This window comes from Crinia signifera, chromosome 3 (genome assembly GCF_055691185.1).
Source record: "Crinia signifera chromosome 3, ASM5569118v1, whole genome shotgun sequence".
NCBI lineage: Eukaryota > Metazoa > Chordata > Amphibia > Anura > Myobatrachidae > Crinia > Crinia signifera.
The window spans coordinates 309,659,060-309,677,620 of NC_139219.1; the positions used below are offsets into that span (position 1 = coordinate 309,659,060).

The 18,561-nt window shown below is 42.4% G+C and overlaps 1 protein-coding gene across 2 annotated transcripts in view; it reads right to left on the reverse strand.

The window, feature by feature from the left end:
* The window catches only part of LDAH (lipid droplet associated hydrolase), a 239,718-nt gene that overhangs the window by 199,051 nt on the left and 22,106 nt on the right, over window positions 1–18,561 (reverse strand). The window contains exons 2-3 of one of the 2 annotated variants that reach the window (XM_083178607.1): window positions 4,442–4,836; window positions 2,343–3,527 (exon numbers count right to left, since the gene is read on the reverse strand). The exons of the other annotated variant lie outside the window; for it this stretch is intronic. Coding sequence (XP_083034733.1) covers window positions 2,688–3,527; window positions 4,442–4,834 — 1,233 coding nt within the window. The 5' untranslated portion in view covers window positions 4,835–4,836 and the 3' untranslated portion in view covers window positions 2,343–2,687. Of the gene's footprint in view, window positions 1–2,342; window positions 3,528–4,441; window positions 4,837–18,561 lie in introns of those variants that run through there. 2 annotated transcript variants of the gene reach the window in all.

Below are 18,561 nucleotides of genomic sequence, written 5' to 3' on the forward strand. Positions count from 1 at the left end.
ACCCTTTGTAGTCAAATTTTTTTTTGGCAATTCAAACAGTCCGGTTTAAATTAATTTTTTAAAAAAATTTTTATCCAAAAATGGGCTACATTGAATGTTGAACAATGTTAATGTTCTTATTTTAAAGTGGCTCACCACTGGATCTGCAACTAGCGCTAGGGCTGTTGAACCTGACTAGTGGTTGGCCCTTGAAGATTTAAGAGGTGACATGGTTAACATGTACGAATATATCAAGGGGCAATATATGGAACTTTCAAGCACCCTCTTAATCTTAAGTTCAGTAACAAGGACATCCACTTAGACTGGAGGAGAGGTGATTTCGTACCCTTTGAAGGGTCGGAGGCTGACAGAGGGGAGATGGGCAGAGCAGTTTGCAGTGAGCGCTCGGGCTCTGTGGGGATTGAAGTCAGTGATGCTTGGGGGGGTGGAGGCACAGAGTATGTGCTGGACTAAGCTCACGGTGTTATGGCTTTTGCTAAGGTCCTTTCACTAAAATCAGGTTTCATTACCACTTTCCGATCTGGCCATATTTGTCTTGCTTCATTATGGTGCACTATGAGTTCAATAGCATTTAAAGTTTAATGTAGATGAGTGGCAAAGGGCCGAGATGAAAGTAGAAGTCTAGCTAATGGAGATGGTGGAGCAGAGTCCGTGAACCCCTGAACATTAGTTCACACACATAGAACACACTTTTTATAAGGCTTCCCAAGCATTTTTTCACACCTCAAGTTATGTGTGCCAGCTTACACATGTAAAGTTGAAGGAAATAATACATATATACATATTTTAATGCAAAAAAAAAAATCCAGTGAAAATATGAAAACTAAATCGCTTTTCAGTGGGATTTGAACCCCATAGCATGCTGTAGTTTTACCGGCTAGGCCACAATGGCTAGTGTATTATAAACCCTGTCAGCTCAATTACACCTGAGCTCACTGGGGAACATTTACTAAGGTGGGAGTTCTATTTCACATGGGATGTTGCTACGGGCAGCCAATCAGATTCTACCTATTTAGCATTTTATAGAAGATAATAGATAGTATCTGATTGGTTGCCCATAGCAACATCTTATGTGAAATAGAACGCTCACCTGAGTAACTTTCCCCCACTGTGCATCCGGCTTTGCGAGAGTCTCCTCCGCAAAAAAAAATATATATATTTCTTTTTTTACCACTTTCCATTTAGAAAGTTTAGTGATCAATGCAGCTTTAGGACAAACTGTATCGTGGGACAAACTGTATCGTGTATAGTAACAGCAGAAATGAAAGCATGACTGAATGTTTGATACAATCCTTGTGAACTTAAAGCAATCTTTAGCAATCTTCCATGTGGAAGGCAAACTGTACTGTATGTTTACTGTGCGTGATCTGTATTCAGTGATCCTGTAGCCCAGCGCTCATCTGTAAAGCATATTATCTCTGTGTGTCTTCCACTACACCTGTATACTGCATTTAATATACGGTAAAGTAGCTCTTGCACTATAGTGCTTTTCAAAAGCAACATTTGGTGGATGAACATAAGCATTACACGCACCGGCAACTAAATCCGCCACACTAAATCATGTTGCGCAATGCTACACCATGCTGTGATATGCCTTGTGCATCAATCCAATCACCATATGTAGGAGAGATGAGCGTGCCTACATCTATAACATTGTCAGGATGTCCAGGTAGGGTTAAAGCTGAGTACACGCTAGACAACATGCACAATAAACAATTTCGGCTTATGATTTCCCTTGAACTTTCTGTATTCACAGACAAAAGATATTGTGCGTACACACTGAGCGAATTCACAAATGACCAAATGATATACGGTTTCAGCCTAATTTAAATACTTGACAGGAATTACAGGGGGCAGGGACACACGCAATACTTCAATTGTTACATTGCTTATAGGCAGAGAGCCCAGAGAAGGGGGAAGACCTTCTGGGGAGAGGCTGGTGGCTACCCTGTGCTAAATGGCAAATACCTGGCTGCCCTGAAGTTTGGTTCCCTGATGGTTCTGTAATCTTTGGGCTTCATTATTCAGGGGAGACCTACAATGCTATCTTTACTCTCCTCAAGCAGAAGTACTTTACGGTAAGAAAATGTTTGCTGCCCACCAATGGTATTTACTATATGCCCCCTCTATGTTATGGGTGCACACCTATGGTATATGCAGCTGCCCACCACTTTATGCCCCCCTATATGTTATTGCTGCAGACCAATGGTATATGCTGCTGCCCACCAGTGTATTGCCCACTACTATGTTATTTCTTCCCAACAATGGTATAAAATAATGGTGTGCCACTCAGCATGCCAACCTAAATATTGTGCTGACCATTTAAACAATGAATACAACAATTTTATTTTTTCACTTTTTTATTAAGACATATCCTAAAAACTGTACAGCCAGTGACTGGATTCATTGATTTATATCTGGCCAACAAATTGTAGAAAAATTGTCCACTTCAAGAAGTGGTCATGTCAGAAGGGGGCGAAACAGCGATCAAGAAAAATAAACAATAATCGAGAACCTGAAAGAACACAAAAAAAAAAAAATTAAGGAATCAAAACATCTGGAGGCAACAAAAGAAGGTAATAACCCATCGTTATGGTACTATGACCAAGTGCTATTCCCCCTTGAGCAAATCCCCCCAAAAACTCCCAGAACAATTTTTCAAACACTAAAAAGAAAAAAAAAAACCATTAAAAAAACTGGGGTCTCCGTGCAGAGGGGACAGAGCCCTCTGTGCCACTTGAGGAGCTGCTGGGACATTTGGGTGGTTGCTGAGGGATAGGCACTGCAGGATAGGTGGATGATTGTGGAGGGATAGGCATGATGCTGGAGGCTGGTGTAGTGGGTTGGTTTCTGGTATCTGTTGACACTATGTTGTATCGTTCGGTCAATTGGCAACTGAGCCCACGCATCATAAGGTCATATGCCAGACGCTTGAAATGGATTTGTTGTGATTGTTCCATTTCGCGCATCTCACTGGCAATATTTGTTGCAAAAATGTCATATTTGTCTGGAGGTTTATTAAGAACCTCCACAGCATGTTTGAAAAATTGCTCTGAATTGGAAGGTACATCGCTGGCATAGTTGGGTGGTTGCAGAGGGATAGGCAGTGTGGGATAGGTGGATGGTTGGGGAGGGATGTGCATGATGCTGGAGGATGGTGTAGTGGGGTGATGTCTGGTATCTGTTGACACTATGTTGCATCGTTTGGTCAATTGGCCACTGAGCCCACGCATCATAGCATCATATATCAGATGCTTGAAATGGTTTTGTTGAGATTGTTCCATTTCACGCATCTCACTGGCAATATTCATTGTGAATACATCAAATTTGTCTGGAGGTTTATTAAGAACCTCCACAGCATGTTTTAAGAATTGTTCTGATCTTGAAGGTACATCGCTGGTTTTCTTTAGGGCCATTTGACGCTTGCGCTTGGGGAATTGCTGGGGTGTGATGTCTTCCCCCTCACTTTCATCCACTTCTGTAGGCTCATTGGTGGCAGTGTCTAGATCCAGGTCTGGTGTGCATGTCTGTAAAATAAATAAGTAGTTACAGTCCATGTACCTTTATTTTTCTTCACTTCTAGTTCCCTACAACTGAGGAGGAATTGCTGAGGAGTTCAAGTCCTGGTGGAACTTCTCTACCTGAGGATTAGCCATCAATGGGAAACACGTGAGGATAACCACACCTGTCAACAGTTGATCCTTGTACTACAGCTACAAGGTATTTTTCACTATGGTTATGATGACTATCGTCACTCCTAACTACGAGTTTATCTTTGTGGACATTGGCAAAAATGGCCATGCCTCGTATGGTGGATCCTTCAGGAGACATGTTTTTTTTTTTTATGAGGAGAGGCTCATATCCTTAAAAAGGCTAAATTACCAACTGCTAAAGAATGCAACTACAGACTAAATTTTGCATTCATTGACCGATGAGACTTTTGCACTTCATGAACACATCATGCAGCCATACGGTCAAAGGGAGCCGAACAAGGAGAAGCGTATCTATAAGTATTATCTTTCTAGGGCGTGTCATATTGTGGAGAGCGCGGCATCCTCAGCAATCGCTTCAGAATATTCCACAGTCATCAAACTGCAAGTGAACAAGACAGAGTGGGTTGTCTTGGCATGCTCTGCCCAGCATAATTTCCTGAGGCAGAAGAACATCCAACAAAGGTCAACTAGTACAATATTGCCAGATGCCACAGACCACATTGAGGACATTGATCAATGCACTTCTGTGGCTGGAGCAGGGGTTACTCAAGTGGCCTTTGCACACACAGAAAAAGGTCAGCGAGGATTACCTGACCTATTTAAAATAGAGCGGAGTTAGTACCATGGCAAGAAGGTTCCATAAAATAAAGTACTTTACTAACTTTGAGCTTTAAACTACACAAATAAAAACATTTTAAAAAAAGTGTGTTTGCACTGTGTGTACTTACCATATCTAAACTCTCCATTTCCTCCTCTTCCACCTCCTCTGCAGAATTTGGCTCTAATGAAGATTTTTTGGGCTCTTGCTCCACGGTGAACAGGAGTTGGTCATAGTACCATAATGTCGGTTTATGAACTTCATCCGCTTCAGAATGTTGCGACCCTGTACATTTTTTGTATTCTTTCAAGAATACGGATCTCAAATTTTTTATCTTCTTCTTGACCCAAGTTACGTCTGCAGCACTGTGTTGGCCTCGACTGTACACAACCAATTGTTGAAGTGCCTTATTTTTCTTGACCTTGTTGGTATAATCTTTGCTCTGTACACTCCATAGGCACTCGTTGGTCTGATATAAATCGATGAATCCAGTCCAGAACTTACGGTTCTTCTCCTTTCCCATGTCTGTGAACAAATTTGGGGAAAAAAAACAAAAACAAACCTTTACTCTAAATATATAGCCTACGTACCATATCATCGTATACCAGCTGTTTGAGTTGGAGGTGTTGTGCGTGGCCCATAGCTCTGGAACGACATGGATGGTGTGAGAACCATCATGCCGGAAAGGACTCGGGGATTGGATTATTATGGCTACAGTATCTCTGGGAACATGGTGGCAAATCAAAGGGGGCCTTTTTAAAAAAGATTTTTTTTTTTTTTTAAATAGAACACTATTAAAAAAAAATTGGTATTTGATCATGTTCAGTTTTTAAGTTAATGTTTTAATCTTTTGAGGGATTTTTTATATTTTTTAGTGGGGATGACCAGTAGTCACATATACATGTGGTGGAGAAAGTGGGCCTAATTCCAACCTGATCGCTTCTGTGCAAATTCGAACAGCGGCCAATTATTTATGAACTGCGCATACGTTTGCGCGTAACACCCGCTAGCGATGAATGCTAGCGATGCTACTTTTTTCCTTCACTAGCCTTCACAAGGTGATTGACAGAAAGTAGGCGTTTGGGGATGGTAACCGGTCGTTTAATGGGAGTGTCCGGGAAAACACAGGCGTGCCCAAGCATTTTAGGGGAGGGTGTGTGATGTCAGCTCCAGGCCGGATATGCCTGTATTCACCGCAGCACTAAGAAAGTCTCTGTCTACTCCTAGCCAAAAAACATTCGATGGTGACTGTCAAACAAATGATATTAGAAACTTTTGCATGGCTGTAATCGACTCGCTAGCCGTACACATCAATTTGCACAACGTACACGTTATTTCACAAGGGGGGGATTTAGTATAGTGAGGTGGCATCTACCTGTTCGCTGGCCGCTCCAAATTCATTCAGCAGTGATCAGGTCTGAATAAGGCCCAGTATATGGTGAAAACAAATAAGCAATTTTATACTGAAATCTGCAAAGTAACAATAAATTCATGAAAAATGCAAAAGGAGGAACGAGTAGATGCCTATGTAACTCTTAAAGGTCAACCACAGGCTTTTGTTTTATTTCATAATGTTTTAAAACTAATGATGCAGCAAAACATAAAAAAGAGTGAGGACAAAAAAAGAAGATAACAAAAGATAAAAAAATTAAAAGTAAAAAAAAAATAAAAAAAAAAATCAGTAGAGTCCGAGTATAATTAGGGACTGTACAAGAGACAGAGATACTGTGTTATTTATTAAGCTAGTGATATATTCCATAGTAGCTATTAAGTTAATTTTCACTATAAAAGCAACTTTCTAAGACGGAAGTTGGATTTTCTGATGTTTGGTAATAAGGGATTTAGCTGCAGTACAGATATGGGTAAACAATTTCATGACATTTCGGTAACCCAGGGATCAGGGCATAAAGCAAAGCCACAATAAGATTGAGGATAATTCCAGGGCCAAGGGCTTGAGTGATTAAAGGCTAGTTAGAGGTGCCTGTGATCAAAAGTCGCCAAACAAAAAATAAAACACTATATATGCCATGCTTGTACCACTAAGCCACCAGTGAACTATCACAGTCTGGAGGGAAGCCAGGATGATCATAAATTAAGGACTGGAGGGATAAAAGGAGAGATTATAAAAATATACAAATTATGGGACAAGGCATATAAGAGTAAAGTTGCAGTGGGTATTGAATAGACCGAGGCTGGTCTACTACATCTAGGGAGCCTAATGGTCCATCTTGAAATAGAGAACTTTTAATGTTCACCCATTTTTTCACGCCAGATGGGGAATAAGAAGTAATGATGTGCTTGAGTTGACAGGCCATTTAGTAGGATTATAAAATAGGGACAAATTGTTCAACTGACCCAGGTTTAAGACCAATCCATATTAATTTGTGACATTGCTTTTGGAGAGAAGCGAGGGTTGTACATGGTGTAACGGCAATGGTCTGCAAGAGCAATAAAATATGAGGACGGAAATTAATTTTAAGAACATCTGACCTACTGTGTCCATGAGATGTACAGATGTTATCTATCCTACCTATGGCGGTTGGATTGGTTATTGAGGCGCACTGCAGCATGTCGCAGCGTGGCGAAGTGTAGCACAACGTGGCTAGTGTGGCGCATGGCATTGCCGGTGAGTGTAGGGTTTTAGCCAACAGATATCGCTTTTGGACATCAACATTCCACATACGTGAGGTCTCCAATGAAATACAGTACAGCAATATAGTCCAAGAACTACTTTATGTTAAATGCAGTAATATGCTTTACAGACGAGCGCTAAACTACAAGAACACTGAACACAGATCACACGCACAGTAACTAGAAATGTAATAACATGTGCCTTCCACTTGGATGCAGGGCTGCAGGTTGCTTTTAACTTACATGGATCGTATCACTCATTCACGCATGCTTTAATTTCTGCTGTTACTATTTGCTACTGTGCGGTACAGTATGTTACCAAGCTGCATTGGACATTGGAAATAAAAAAACATTTGCGTAGAAGATGCTCACAAAGTCATTCACACAGTGGCCAGTATTCAATGCCTCTGATTCGCCATTTTTTTTCAGCGAATCTGGCAATTCGCCTGTTTTCTGGCGAATTTTCTCACAGAAAAAAACAATTCGCCCTATTCATTGGACACAATTCGCTGCAAATGAAGAGCGAATGTCTGGCGATTTGCCGTTTGTGATTCACCGCGATTCGCCGGTGGTTTTCAATGGGGTTTTCAGTGGAATTCGCCGAGAGTGTATTCAATGCTGAAGTGGAGAACTGATTTCTCCAGTGATTTTCGACAAGATTCACCATTTTACACTCGTCATCTTTTTTAGGTGAACTGGAATGTGATCTTGGAAAATAAAGCGTTTTTTATTTTGGTGTCTAAAAATCAGATTTTTTTTTCTGTGAAGGGGCATGCTATTTTTATTCATGTGCTTGCAGCACATGAATATATTTTAAATTATTTTATTTTTTTAAACAATATATATATATATATATATATATATATATATATATATATATATTTTTTTTTTTTTTTTACACATTCACAAGCAGGGGGCCGAGCCGGGAGCCGCTCATTAATATTCATATATTCACTGCACACTAGTCCCGATCATTACATATGCACGATCGGGACCAGTGTGTAGCGGCTCCGTAACACAGCCCCCTGCCAGCTCTGGGGGGCTCTCCCTGTGTCCCCAACAGCCCTCCTTCACCTCCACAGTGTCTGGTGCAGGCAGGGAGGCTTCCATCTCCCTGCAGCCGTCCTCTGGCTCCGTGCGGCATTCTCCGGGGGGGGGGGGTTAAAATTCACCGCCAGGGGCAGCAAGCCTCTGAGGCGTTGAATAGGGGGTAAGGGAGGGCTGGCAGCGAATGCTTCAGCCCTCCGGAACCCGGCGATTGTGTAGCGAATCCAAAACAGGATTCACTGCACAAGGGGAATTAAAGTATTGAATACCTGCAAGTGAGGTCAGCTGCATCAGGAAGTACACCTTTGTGGACCATAACGGGACATTTCCCATGGCGCACAAGGATGCTGGGATTGTGATCCAACAGCAAAGATAAGCGTGGCTACAATTATACATGCGAGACCACACGTCCAAATCATTTGTAGGTGTTTTAATCATAGGGATATAACTGGCATGATAAAGAATACAGAAGGATTTTTTTGACAGGTATCTCTAAATTTTTTAATAGGCAGCATTCTCCAAAGAAATAGGAATTTAAACGTTAGGATAGAACATGTATGGGAGAGGATATTTAACGCTAAGGCCTCAGATATGATTAACCATATATCCTGATGAGGAACCATATTAAAAGAAAAAAAAAAAAGTTCCTTTTGTAAATTAAGGGGGGGGGGGGGGGGGGATACTAAAGGAATGGAATGTGTCAGGAGAACATCGTCCACAAACAAAGACAACTTATTTGGTTTACAACCCACAGTTATCCCTCCAATATACACATTGGATCTAATACAAACTGCAAGAGGTTCTATGCAAAAGCTGATAATGGGTAACACTGGTGGGTACCAATTTTCAAATACAGTTTATCATAACCATAAATGAATGGTGGGAATAGAGGGCTTTGATAGCTGTTACAAAGTGACCGTGAAAAACAAAAGAGCATAGGGTAGAACACAAGAGTGGCCAAAACATGGAGTCAAATGCTTTCTCTGCATTCAATGCAAGAACAGCTGAGGGTTAATTAGATTATGGATCAAATACATGGTGCGTCTGGTGTTAACGGAGGCTTCCTAGCTCGTCCTGAGGCTAGGGTCAACCAACAAGGCCAGAACAGAGTTTATTCACATAGCAGAGATTTAAGCAGAAATCTGAAGGTCCTTATTAAACAAAGAAGTAAAATATCTTAAATAACAGATACACACACACACACACACACACAGATGGAGCCACTCTGTCAATCCGCCAGCGTCCCATATCTATATAGCTGGCAAACGGGGACGCTCATGCATCTCACGCATCCCATTGCCGAGAATGGGGAACTCAAGCATCTCTTACGCGCGCACCCCATTCCCGGCGGACACATGATTCACGCTTCTGACAAAGGAACTATTTCCGAAACACGTTAAGTTTGATTCTTCCGCTAACTTGTGGTTCCCTGAAAAGAGCTATGCGGCGACGGTAAATCCTGGACTGAGCCCCCCTTGCTTCCGGATCAAGGGACCCAGACTGGAGGACGACCCATTTACATCTTATGCCTGCTGCTTGCCTGGGACCATATTGTTTATGCTTTTAAACAAGTCACTACTTTGTAAGTGCATTGTCCACATTAAAACCCTTTTAACCTGAGTGATCTGCACTATGTTGCTTTCTATTATGTCTCCCCTGTATGTTGAATAGGGGAGAATTGGAAAAAAGATTTGAATAATCTGAATCATCAACATATTTCATCATGTACAATCCATCCGTGACATCTGATAAGCTGTTGTATTTTTATCCATACAAGGTTTATTCACCTTGGGACATAGCTACCTTTGACCGCTATCTTTTCAGATTCACTTTTCTTCTATCTGCACCCTTAAACATGACGAGGTGGAATTCCAACTGGCCATAGTGATACTGTTCTTGATCTTAAAGGAAAGCAGTCGGAGAATAACATCCTGAGGAGAATCAGAATCTTTATGTTTAATTCTAAAAGCGCTAAGATGTGCTTTTTGTCTTTGAACAGCTACTTTAGACAGCAGTGGGACAAAGAATAAAAAGCCATTTGGGATATGGGACCTTATTCAGATCTGAGCTCAGTACAAATTTGTTCGTAAAATGGGCAAAACCATGTGCACTGCAGGTGGGGTAGATGTAACATGTGCAGAGAGAGTTAAATTTGGGTGATGTGTGCTGAAACTGAAATCTAAATTGCAGTGTAAACATAACGCAGACAGTATTTACCCTGCATAGAAACAAAATAACTCACACAAATCTAACTCTTTTTGCACGTTACATCTGCTCCACCTGCAGTGCACATGGTTTTGACCATTTTCCGAACAAATTTGTACGGAGCTCAAATCTGAATAAGGCCCATGGTTCCAAGTCAATTCTGGTATATTGCGAATTTAGAAATTGTTCCACCTTGCACGGTTTTCTAAATCATCTGCCTCATCGTTGATGCATTCCAGTTCACTATATAAGTAGGCCATATCAGAATTCATAATAGCTTTCGTAAGTCCCACTGCTTATTGGTAAATGATTCCAGGACGAAGGTGCAAGTGTTATGCCATATAAAAGTTATCCTATAGCAGACTGGAGAGCAGTAGTAAACATGGTTTTACAATCCCGAGACTGCATGTCCTCTTTACTTGAGGTAGCTGAATTTGGATCCAGACATTGTGGAGTGTGGTGGGGACTCTGGTGTTTGATTCTCACAATGGGGCAGATGTATTAAGCCTGGAGATAAAGTAAAAGAAGATAAAGAACCAGTCAATCAACTCCCAACTGTCATTTTCAAACACTGTTCAATGACTTGTGCTTTATCTCCTTTCACTTTTATCTCCACTTTAACTCTTCTTTAAGCTTAAAACATCTGCCCCAATGGGAGAAAATTTTTAGAAATATCCTGTGAAGCTCCTTTAAGCGGCTACTGAAGTGTGATTACATTACTTATGTCAATCCATCCTGTCCAACTGGGCGGCATATTGCCCAATGCATACTTGGCTTTAGGCACTAAAGGGAGGGTTATGGGTAGGGATTAGGGAAGAAATACTTTAACACAGGAGGATCAGGGGATCTAACCCACAAGTGGCAGTCACATGACCACCATGACACGAAGGCTGTGCCTAAGACGCTGCAGCCGTCATGAGCTGGAAAGTCACTGCTGGGCCACTAGGGATGTTTTGACATGTCAACACTGTCTACATGATGAATGTCAACATATCAAACCATGCCCACACAAACAATATATACTGCTAACACTCTGATCCAGGCCCTTGTCCCAGAAAAAGTGGAGAGCACCAGCCAATCCTTGGGGAGGCCCAGCACGCCCACATTGGTGATGTCGCCAGCCGGGCCGCGCTGAACTCATGCTGCCCCCTTTCCCCTGCTACGATCCTAGATTAAACTCTATATATGTATTTTATACAGTATATGCGGTGGCTGATGCAGCTACTGGGACCTACTCACCTCCCATATGCTCGCCACACAGCATAGGTACATATTCTATCCGCTCTAGCCACAAGGCCCCAAGGACATATACTATGACCCCTGCCCTCACCAAACTCCAGAGACCTAAATTATTTCCTGGTCCATAAGGCATTCCCTTCCCCCTTCCTACCCATTAGGCTCTTGAACATACACTCCTACCACCAGCCCTTGTACCCACAGCTCCTGTGCTGGGACCTAATCCACCAAAGACACATCTGCAGACAGGTCAGAAGTCAAAAGGTTTTAGGTTTTCCATTTTGGGGGTCAACTTTATTTTATTTTCTCCCGTCGGGGGCCAATAGGATTAAATGTTTCCTTGGGCCCATGGTATTTTATTTTCTCCTGTCGAGGTAATAAGCCTTGGTGTGTGATAAATAAGGTACCGACCAATCAGCTACTGTCATTTTTCAAACACAGCCTGTAAGGAGCCGATTGGCTGGTAATTATCTCTCCAAAGCTTAGTTCATCTTCACGTTAAGCCCAAAACACACTAAGTGATATTTCAAACGATATTGCTTATCTTGGTGCATCTGAGCAATATTGTTTGTAATATTGCTTAGTATGTGCATTCAGTAACATTGACTCATGCTTCCACGGGTTGTCCTGCATCATCTGTCCTCCGTCATCTATACATGCAGCTCAATCTTGACTATATCGTCAAGGACTGCATGTTTAGTGGGGGGAGGGGGGCAGAGTGACATCATTCATTGTTATCGTTCAGTGTACAATGGGGCAGATGTATTAAGCCTGGAGAAGAGATAAACTGGAGATAAATTGAAAGAAGATAATGCACCAGCCAATCAACTCCCAACTGTCATTTTCAAACACAGTTCATTGGCTGGTGCTTTATCTCCAGTTTATCTCTTCTCCAGGCTTAATACATCTGCTCCAATATGTACAATAGGTTTGCCCGTGGAGTTTTGCGGCAATCGTTGACAAAATTGCTTATGAAGCAAATCGTCTAGACTGATAAAATGTGTTGAAACAGTAGACCAGTAAATGATATACAACCTTAATTTGTAGAATAATAATGTTCCCCCTAAGAGTTCTACTTTTACACCGGTCATCTTTAACCTATCTGAAGGCAATTTTAGGGGTGTCAATCACCTATCACCCAACCTCTTCGTTTTACTTGGCTTTGAGTGCTCTTGTACAATTCCCTGAGTTTATGGAGAAGACTTTCTCAGCCATTAGCTGCCAAACTATATTTTAGCACCTGGAGATGTTTTTAACACCTCACACCCAAATGGTTTAGAAACATTTTCTCCTCCTCAAGAAAAGTTGATGTTAGGGACCCTAATGAGCTTTATCCATCAATCAAACACCTCTCGCCCTTCGCTTAATGTGAAGTTTGTTTGTAGAAGCTTTTATAGGTCCCTTGTATAGTTCTGTAATACAAGCAATGTTGAGTAAGCGTTCCCCGATTTTATTCACGCCAATAGTTTGTCTCGGTCATTAATTAATTCTTGCTGTATATTTAAAACATAATGACCTCTATCCAACGACAGATCTCCAGACACCTAGCAAAACAAATGAAAGAGTACGGAATAGGTGATCGAAGATCATATCCTTCCCGCCTCAACCCTGACCTGACGAACACCTACAGAGTCCAAACACAGGTGTAGTACGTTACTCCGCGCAGATCCATAGTCTTTGTGAATATTATCTTCGCCAACCATATGTAATTATACTATGGCATGTCGTCTGCTCTGTAGCACAAGATATGATTTCTTACAAGGATAGGTGAAGAAAGTGTCCATTTTTAACCCCTTCCCGACAATTGACGTACATTTACGTCATGGTCGGGAAGTACTTCCCGACACATGGCGTAAATGTACGTCATGGCATTTAACTGTCACCGCGTCTATAGACGCGGTGACAGTTTCAACATGTCTGCTGTCCCTGACAGCAGACATGTCCGTGCATGCCCAGGGGGGGCTGCGATGCCGCCCCCCCGTCGGCGATCGCTGTGATTGGCTGTTCAGTGTGAACAGCCAATTACAGCGTTTTCTGTGTCACCGGCGAATAACGTTCGCCGGTGACACGCGATCGGAGGTGATTGGTGCTGTAAAGTACAGCACCAATCACCGCGGGGTGTAAGGGTGACACTGGTGTCACCCCACCTCACCCCGCCCGCCCCCAAAGGCCGTGATTGGTCCGTCGGACCGATCACAGCCATGGAGGGGGGTTTAAACTAACGGTGACTGCACTGCAGACGCCATTCCGGTCTGGAATTGCGTGCAGTGCGGTCACCGTGCCTAGCTGCCGCGATATACTGACCAGAACCTTGCAAAATACTTACCTGATCCTTGCAAATATCTTGCCTGCTTGTAGTGTGCTGGATGCTTCCTGGATCCTGTTACTTGTGACTTACTGTGTTGTGAACTTGTGCTGCTGCAGTGTAATAGCGTTAGTTAGATAGAGAGAGATAGAGAGAGATAGTGTCAGAGAGTGCTATATTTTGTGCTGCTGCAGTGTGATATAGTTATAGAGAGAGAGATAGAGATAGAGATAGAGATAGAGATAGAGAGAGAGAGAGATAGAGAGAGAGAGAGAGAGAGAGAGAGAGAGAGGCCTAGTGACAGAGAGTGCTATATTTTGTGCTGCTGCAGTGTGATAGTTATAGATAGAGAGATAGAGAGAGATAGAGAGAGAGAGATAGAGAGAGAGAGATAGAGATAGTGACAGATTGTGCTATATATTTTTTATATAACTGACTGCTGCCCCCCCTTTTGTGCTGATCAGTATAAATTAACTGATCAGCAACTTTTTGGGGGCGCAGGTTTTTTTTTTATATATATATATATACCTGTCACTGCTGCCGCTGCAGTGTCATAGAGTGTTAGATAGTGAGAGATAGAGAGATAGAGAGAGATAGTGACAGAGAGTGATAGAGAGTGCTAAATTTTGTGTCTGCTGCCCCCGCCTTTTGTGCTGATCACTATATCTGAGGTGATCAGCAACTTTTTGGGGGTGCAGAGGTTTTTTTTTTTTTTTATATATACCTGCCAGTTGCACTGTCAGTTGCACCAAAGGTTGTGCACCTGCTGCCCCTCACTGGTAATCAGTGTCGCATCACTGATCACCTTTTTTTTTTGTGTGTGCTGTGGGGTCTTTTTTTAATTTTTTTTTTACACACACTGTGATTTTGTGGGTGTCCTGTGGCCGCTGTGCGCTGATCAGTGACGTACATCACTGATCATCTTTTTCGGCACAGGGTTGATCTATTTTTTTTTTTTTTTTTTTATCAAATTCCTGTTGCCTTTGAGCGCTGTTCAGTGACGGACGTTACTGACCAACATCTGTGCTCAATTTTTGGCGCAGGACCTTTTTTTTTTTTTTTTAACCCCTTCAATTTTTTTTTTTTAACCCCTTCAATTTTTTTTTTAACCCCTTCAATTTTTTTTTTTTTAACCCCTTCAATTTTTTTTTTTTGTATAAAGTATTTTTTTTTTCTACACTACATACACACTACACACTACATACCCCCCGGGTTGAAATAAAGTTTGTACCCCCCCCCTACACTATACACGTGTTGAAACATTTCACTACCAGTAACACAAAAATAAAAATGGCATCCCAAATGTCATCCCAAATGTCATCCCAGTCATCCAGAAGAATGTATTCAGTGGAGGAGGCATATGCCATGCTTGCTTCTGACTCTGACACAGCCAGTGATGCAAGCGGGGAATTTGAAGGATTCGCCTTAAGCTCCTCTTCCTCCTCTGGTGATGAGGGTCCCCCTCAAAGACGCCCCCGTAGAGCAGCTGAGACCCCCCCCCAATAATTGATCTCGTATGGACCCCACCACCAGACAATTTTGAGCCCCAGGTTCCTGAGTTTTTGGCCATGCCAGGAATCCAATTTGATTCCACAGGTCTCAGAGAAATTGACTTTTTCAAATTATTTTTCTCTGATGATTTTATAAATTTAATGGTGGACCAAACTAATTTATATGCCCAGCAGTTTATTGCTCAAAACCCCACGTCATCATTTGCTAGGTGGACCCCTGTAGATGCAGTAGAGATGATGACGTTTTGGGGTCTGGTGTTTCATATGGGCATAGTAAAAAAGCCAGAAATTAGGCAATATTGGAGTACAGATGTTCTGTACAGCACCCCATTTTACCGTATGGCCATGCCCCGGGCTCGATTTGAGACGATCCTTAAATTTTTGCATTACAACGATAATGCACAGTGCCCACCCAGAGATGATCCCACCTTTGACCGGCTATTCAAAGTCAGGCCGGTCATTGATCATTTCAGTGCCAAATTTGAAGACATGTACATCCCAGATAAATTCATTTGCATAGACGAGTCCCTTATACATTTTAAAGGAAGGGTTAAATTCCGCCAGTACCTTCCCAGTAAGAGGGCAAGGTATGGCATAAAAATGTATAAGCTGTGTGAAAGCACCTCAGGGTACACTCACAGGTTTAGGGTATATGAAGGGAAGGATTCAAGAATTGAACCGCCAGAATGCCCCCCCTCCCTCGTAGGTGTTAGTGGAAAAATTGTCTGGGATTTAGTGCACCCCTTCCTGGATAAAGGTTATCCCCTATATGTGGATAACTTTTACACCAGCATCCCCCTGTTTAAGGCCCTTGGTTCAAGAGGTACAGCAGCTTGCGGTACTGTGCGCAAGAACCAAAGAGGCCTCCCAAAAACGCACATTGCCCAAGTAATGAGAAGGGGTGAAAGCAGGGGAATATGCACCGAAAATATGTTGTTGGTCAAATATAAGGACAAGAGGGATGTCCTTATACTGACAACAATTCACGGAGACAGTACACCTCCGTCCCTGTACGAGGTACCAGTACCCACACCTCAAAACCTAATTGTATCCTGGATTACAATAGGTACATGGGCGGAGTGGATCTTTCAGATCAGGTACTGAAGCCGTACAGTGCCCTGCGGAAAACAAAAATCTGGTACAAGAAGCTGGCCGTGTATATCATCCAGATGGCACTGTATAACGCTTACGTGCTATTCCGTTCTACCGGCCAGAGGGGGACATTTATGCACTTTCAAGAGGAAGTCATAAAGGGCCTAATATTTGGGAACCAGCAGGCAGAGGGCCCCAGTACTTCTAGTACTGGCCCCCGTATTGTACCAGGGCAGCATTTTCCTGATGAAATCCCCTCCACTGGAAAAAAGGGCAGGACACAAAAAAGGTGCAAAGTTTGCTATAAAAAGGGAATAAGAAAGCAAACTATTTTCCAGTGTGACACTTGCCCCGACAAACCCGGCCTATGTATAAAGGAGTGTTTTAAAATATACCACACATCTATGGATTTTTAGGTTCATAATTTCACCGTGCTTCGGGGGTCTTGCTAATGCCACATAGCACCCACCATTCATTCCACCAGAATCTGAGCCGCAAAATCCAAAAATCACTCCTTCCCTTCTGAGTCCTGCCATGCACCCAAATGGTATTTTTTGGTCACATGTGAGGCATTGCCGTACTCGGGAGAAATTGGGGCACATATTTTGGGGTGCTTTTTCTCCTTCATACCTTCTGAAAATGAAAAATTTTGAGCCAGAACTGCATTTTTGTGTAAAAAAATGTAATTTTTCATTTTCACTGCCCACTTGTATCAAAATTGGTGAAACCCCTGGGGGTTTGAAATGTACACTATACCCCTATATGAATTCCCTGAGGGGTGTACTTTGCAAAATGGGGTCACTTGTGGGGGGGTTCCACTGTATTGGTGCTTTGGGGGTCTTGCTAATGCGACATAGCACCCACCATCATTCCACCAGAATTTGTGCTGCAAAATCCAAATATCACTCCTTCCCTTCTGAGTCCTGCCACTTTTTGGTCACACATGAGGCATTGCCGTACTCGGGAGAAATTGGGGCACAGATTTTGGGGTGCTTTGTCTCCTTCATTCCTTCTGAAAATGAAAAATTTTGAGCCAGAACTGCATTTTTGTGTAAAATAATTTAATTTTTCTTTTTCACTGCCCACTTGTATCAAAATTGGTGAAACCCCTGGGGGTTTGAAATGTACACTATACCCCTAGATGAATTCCCTGAGGGGTGTACTTTGCAAAATGGGGTGACTTGTAGGGGGGTTCCACTGTATAGGTGCAACATAGCACCCACCATTCATTCCACCAAAATCTGTGCTGCAAAATCCAAAAATCACTCCTTCCCTTCTGAGTCCTGCCATGCACCCAACTGGTATTTTTTGGTCACATGTGAGGCATTGCCGTACTCGGGAGAAATTGGGGCACAGATTTTGGGGTGCTTTTTCTCCTTCATACCTTCTGAAAATGAAAAATTTTGAGCCAGAACTGCATTTTTGTGTAAAAAATGTAATTTTTCATTTTCACTGCCCACTTGTATCAAAATTGGTGAAACCCCTGGGGGTTTGAAATGTACACTATACCCCTAGATGAATTCCCTGAGGGGTGTAGTTTGCAAAATGGGGTCACTTGTGGGGGGGTTCCACTGTATTGGTGCTTGGGGGGTCTTGCTAATGCGACATAGCACCCACCAAAATTCCACCAGAATCTGAGCTGCAAAATCCAAAAATCACTCCTTCCCTTCTGAGTCCTGCCATGCACCCAAATGGTATTTTTTGGTCACATGTGAGGCATTGCCGTACTCGGGAGAAATTGGGGCACAGATTTTGGGGTGCTTTTTCTCCTTCATACCTTCTGAAAATGAAAAATTTTGAGCCAGAACTGCATTTTTGTGTAAAAAATGTAATTTTTCATTTTCACTGCCCACTTGTATCAAAATTGGTGAAACCCCTGGGGGTTTGAAATGTACACTATACCCCTAGATGAATTCCCTGAGGGGTGTAGTTTGCAAAATGGGGTCACTTGTGGGGGGGGTTCCACTGTATTGGTGCTTGGGGGGTCTTGCTAATGCGACATAGCACCCACCAAAATTCCACCAGAATCTGAGCTGCAAAATTCAAAAATCACTCCTTCCCTTCTGAGTCCTGCCATGCACCCAACTGGTATTTTTTGGTCACATGTGAGGCATTGCCGTACTCGGGAGAAATTGGGGCACATATTTTGGGGTGCTTTTTCTCCTTCATACCTTCTGAAAATGAAAAATTTTGAGCCAGAACTGCATTTTTGTGTAAAAAAAT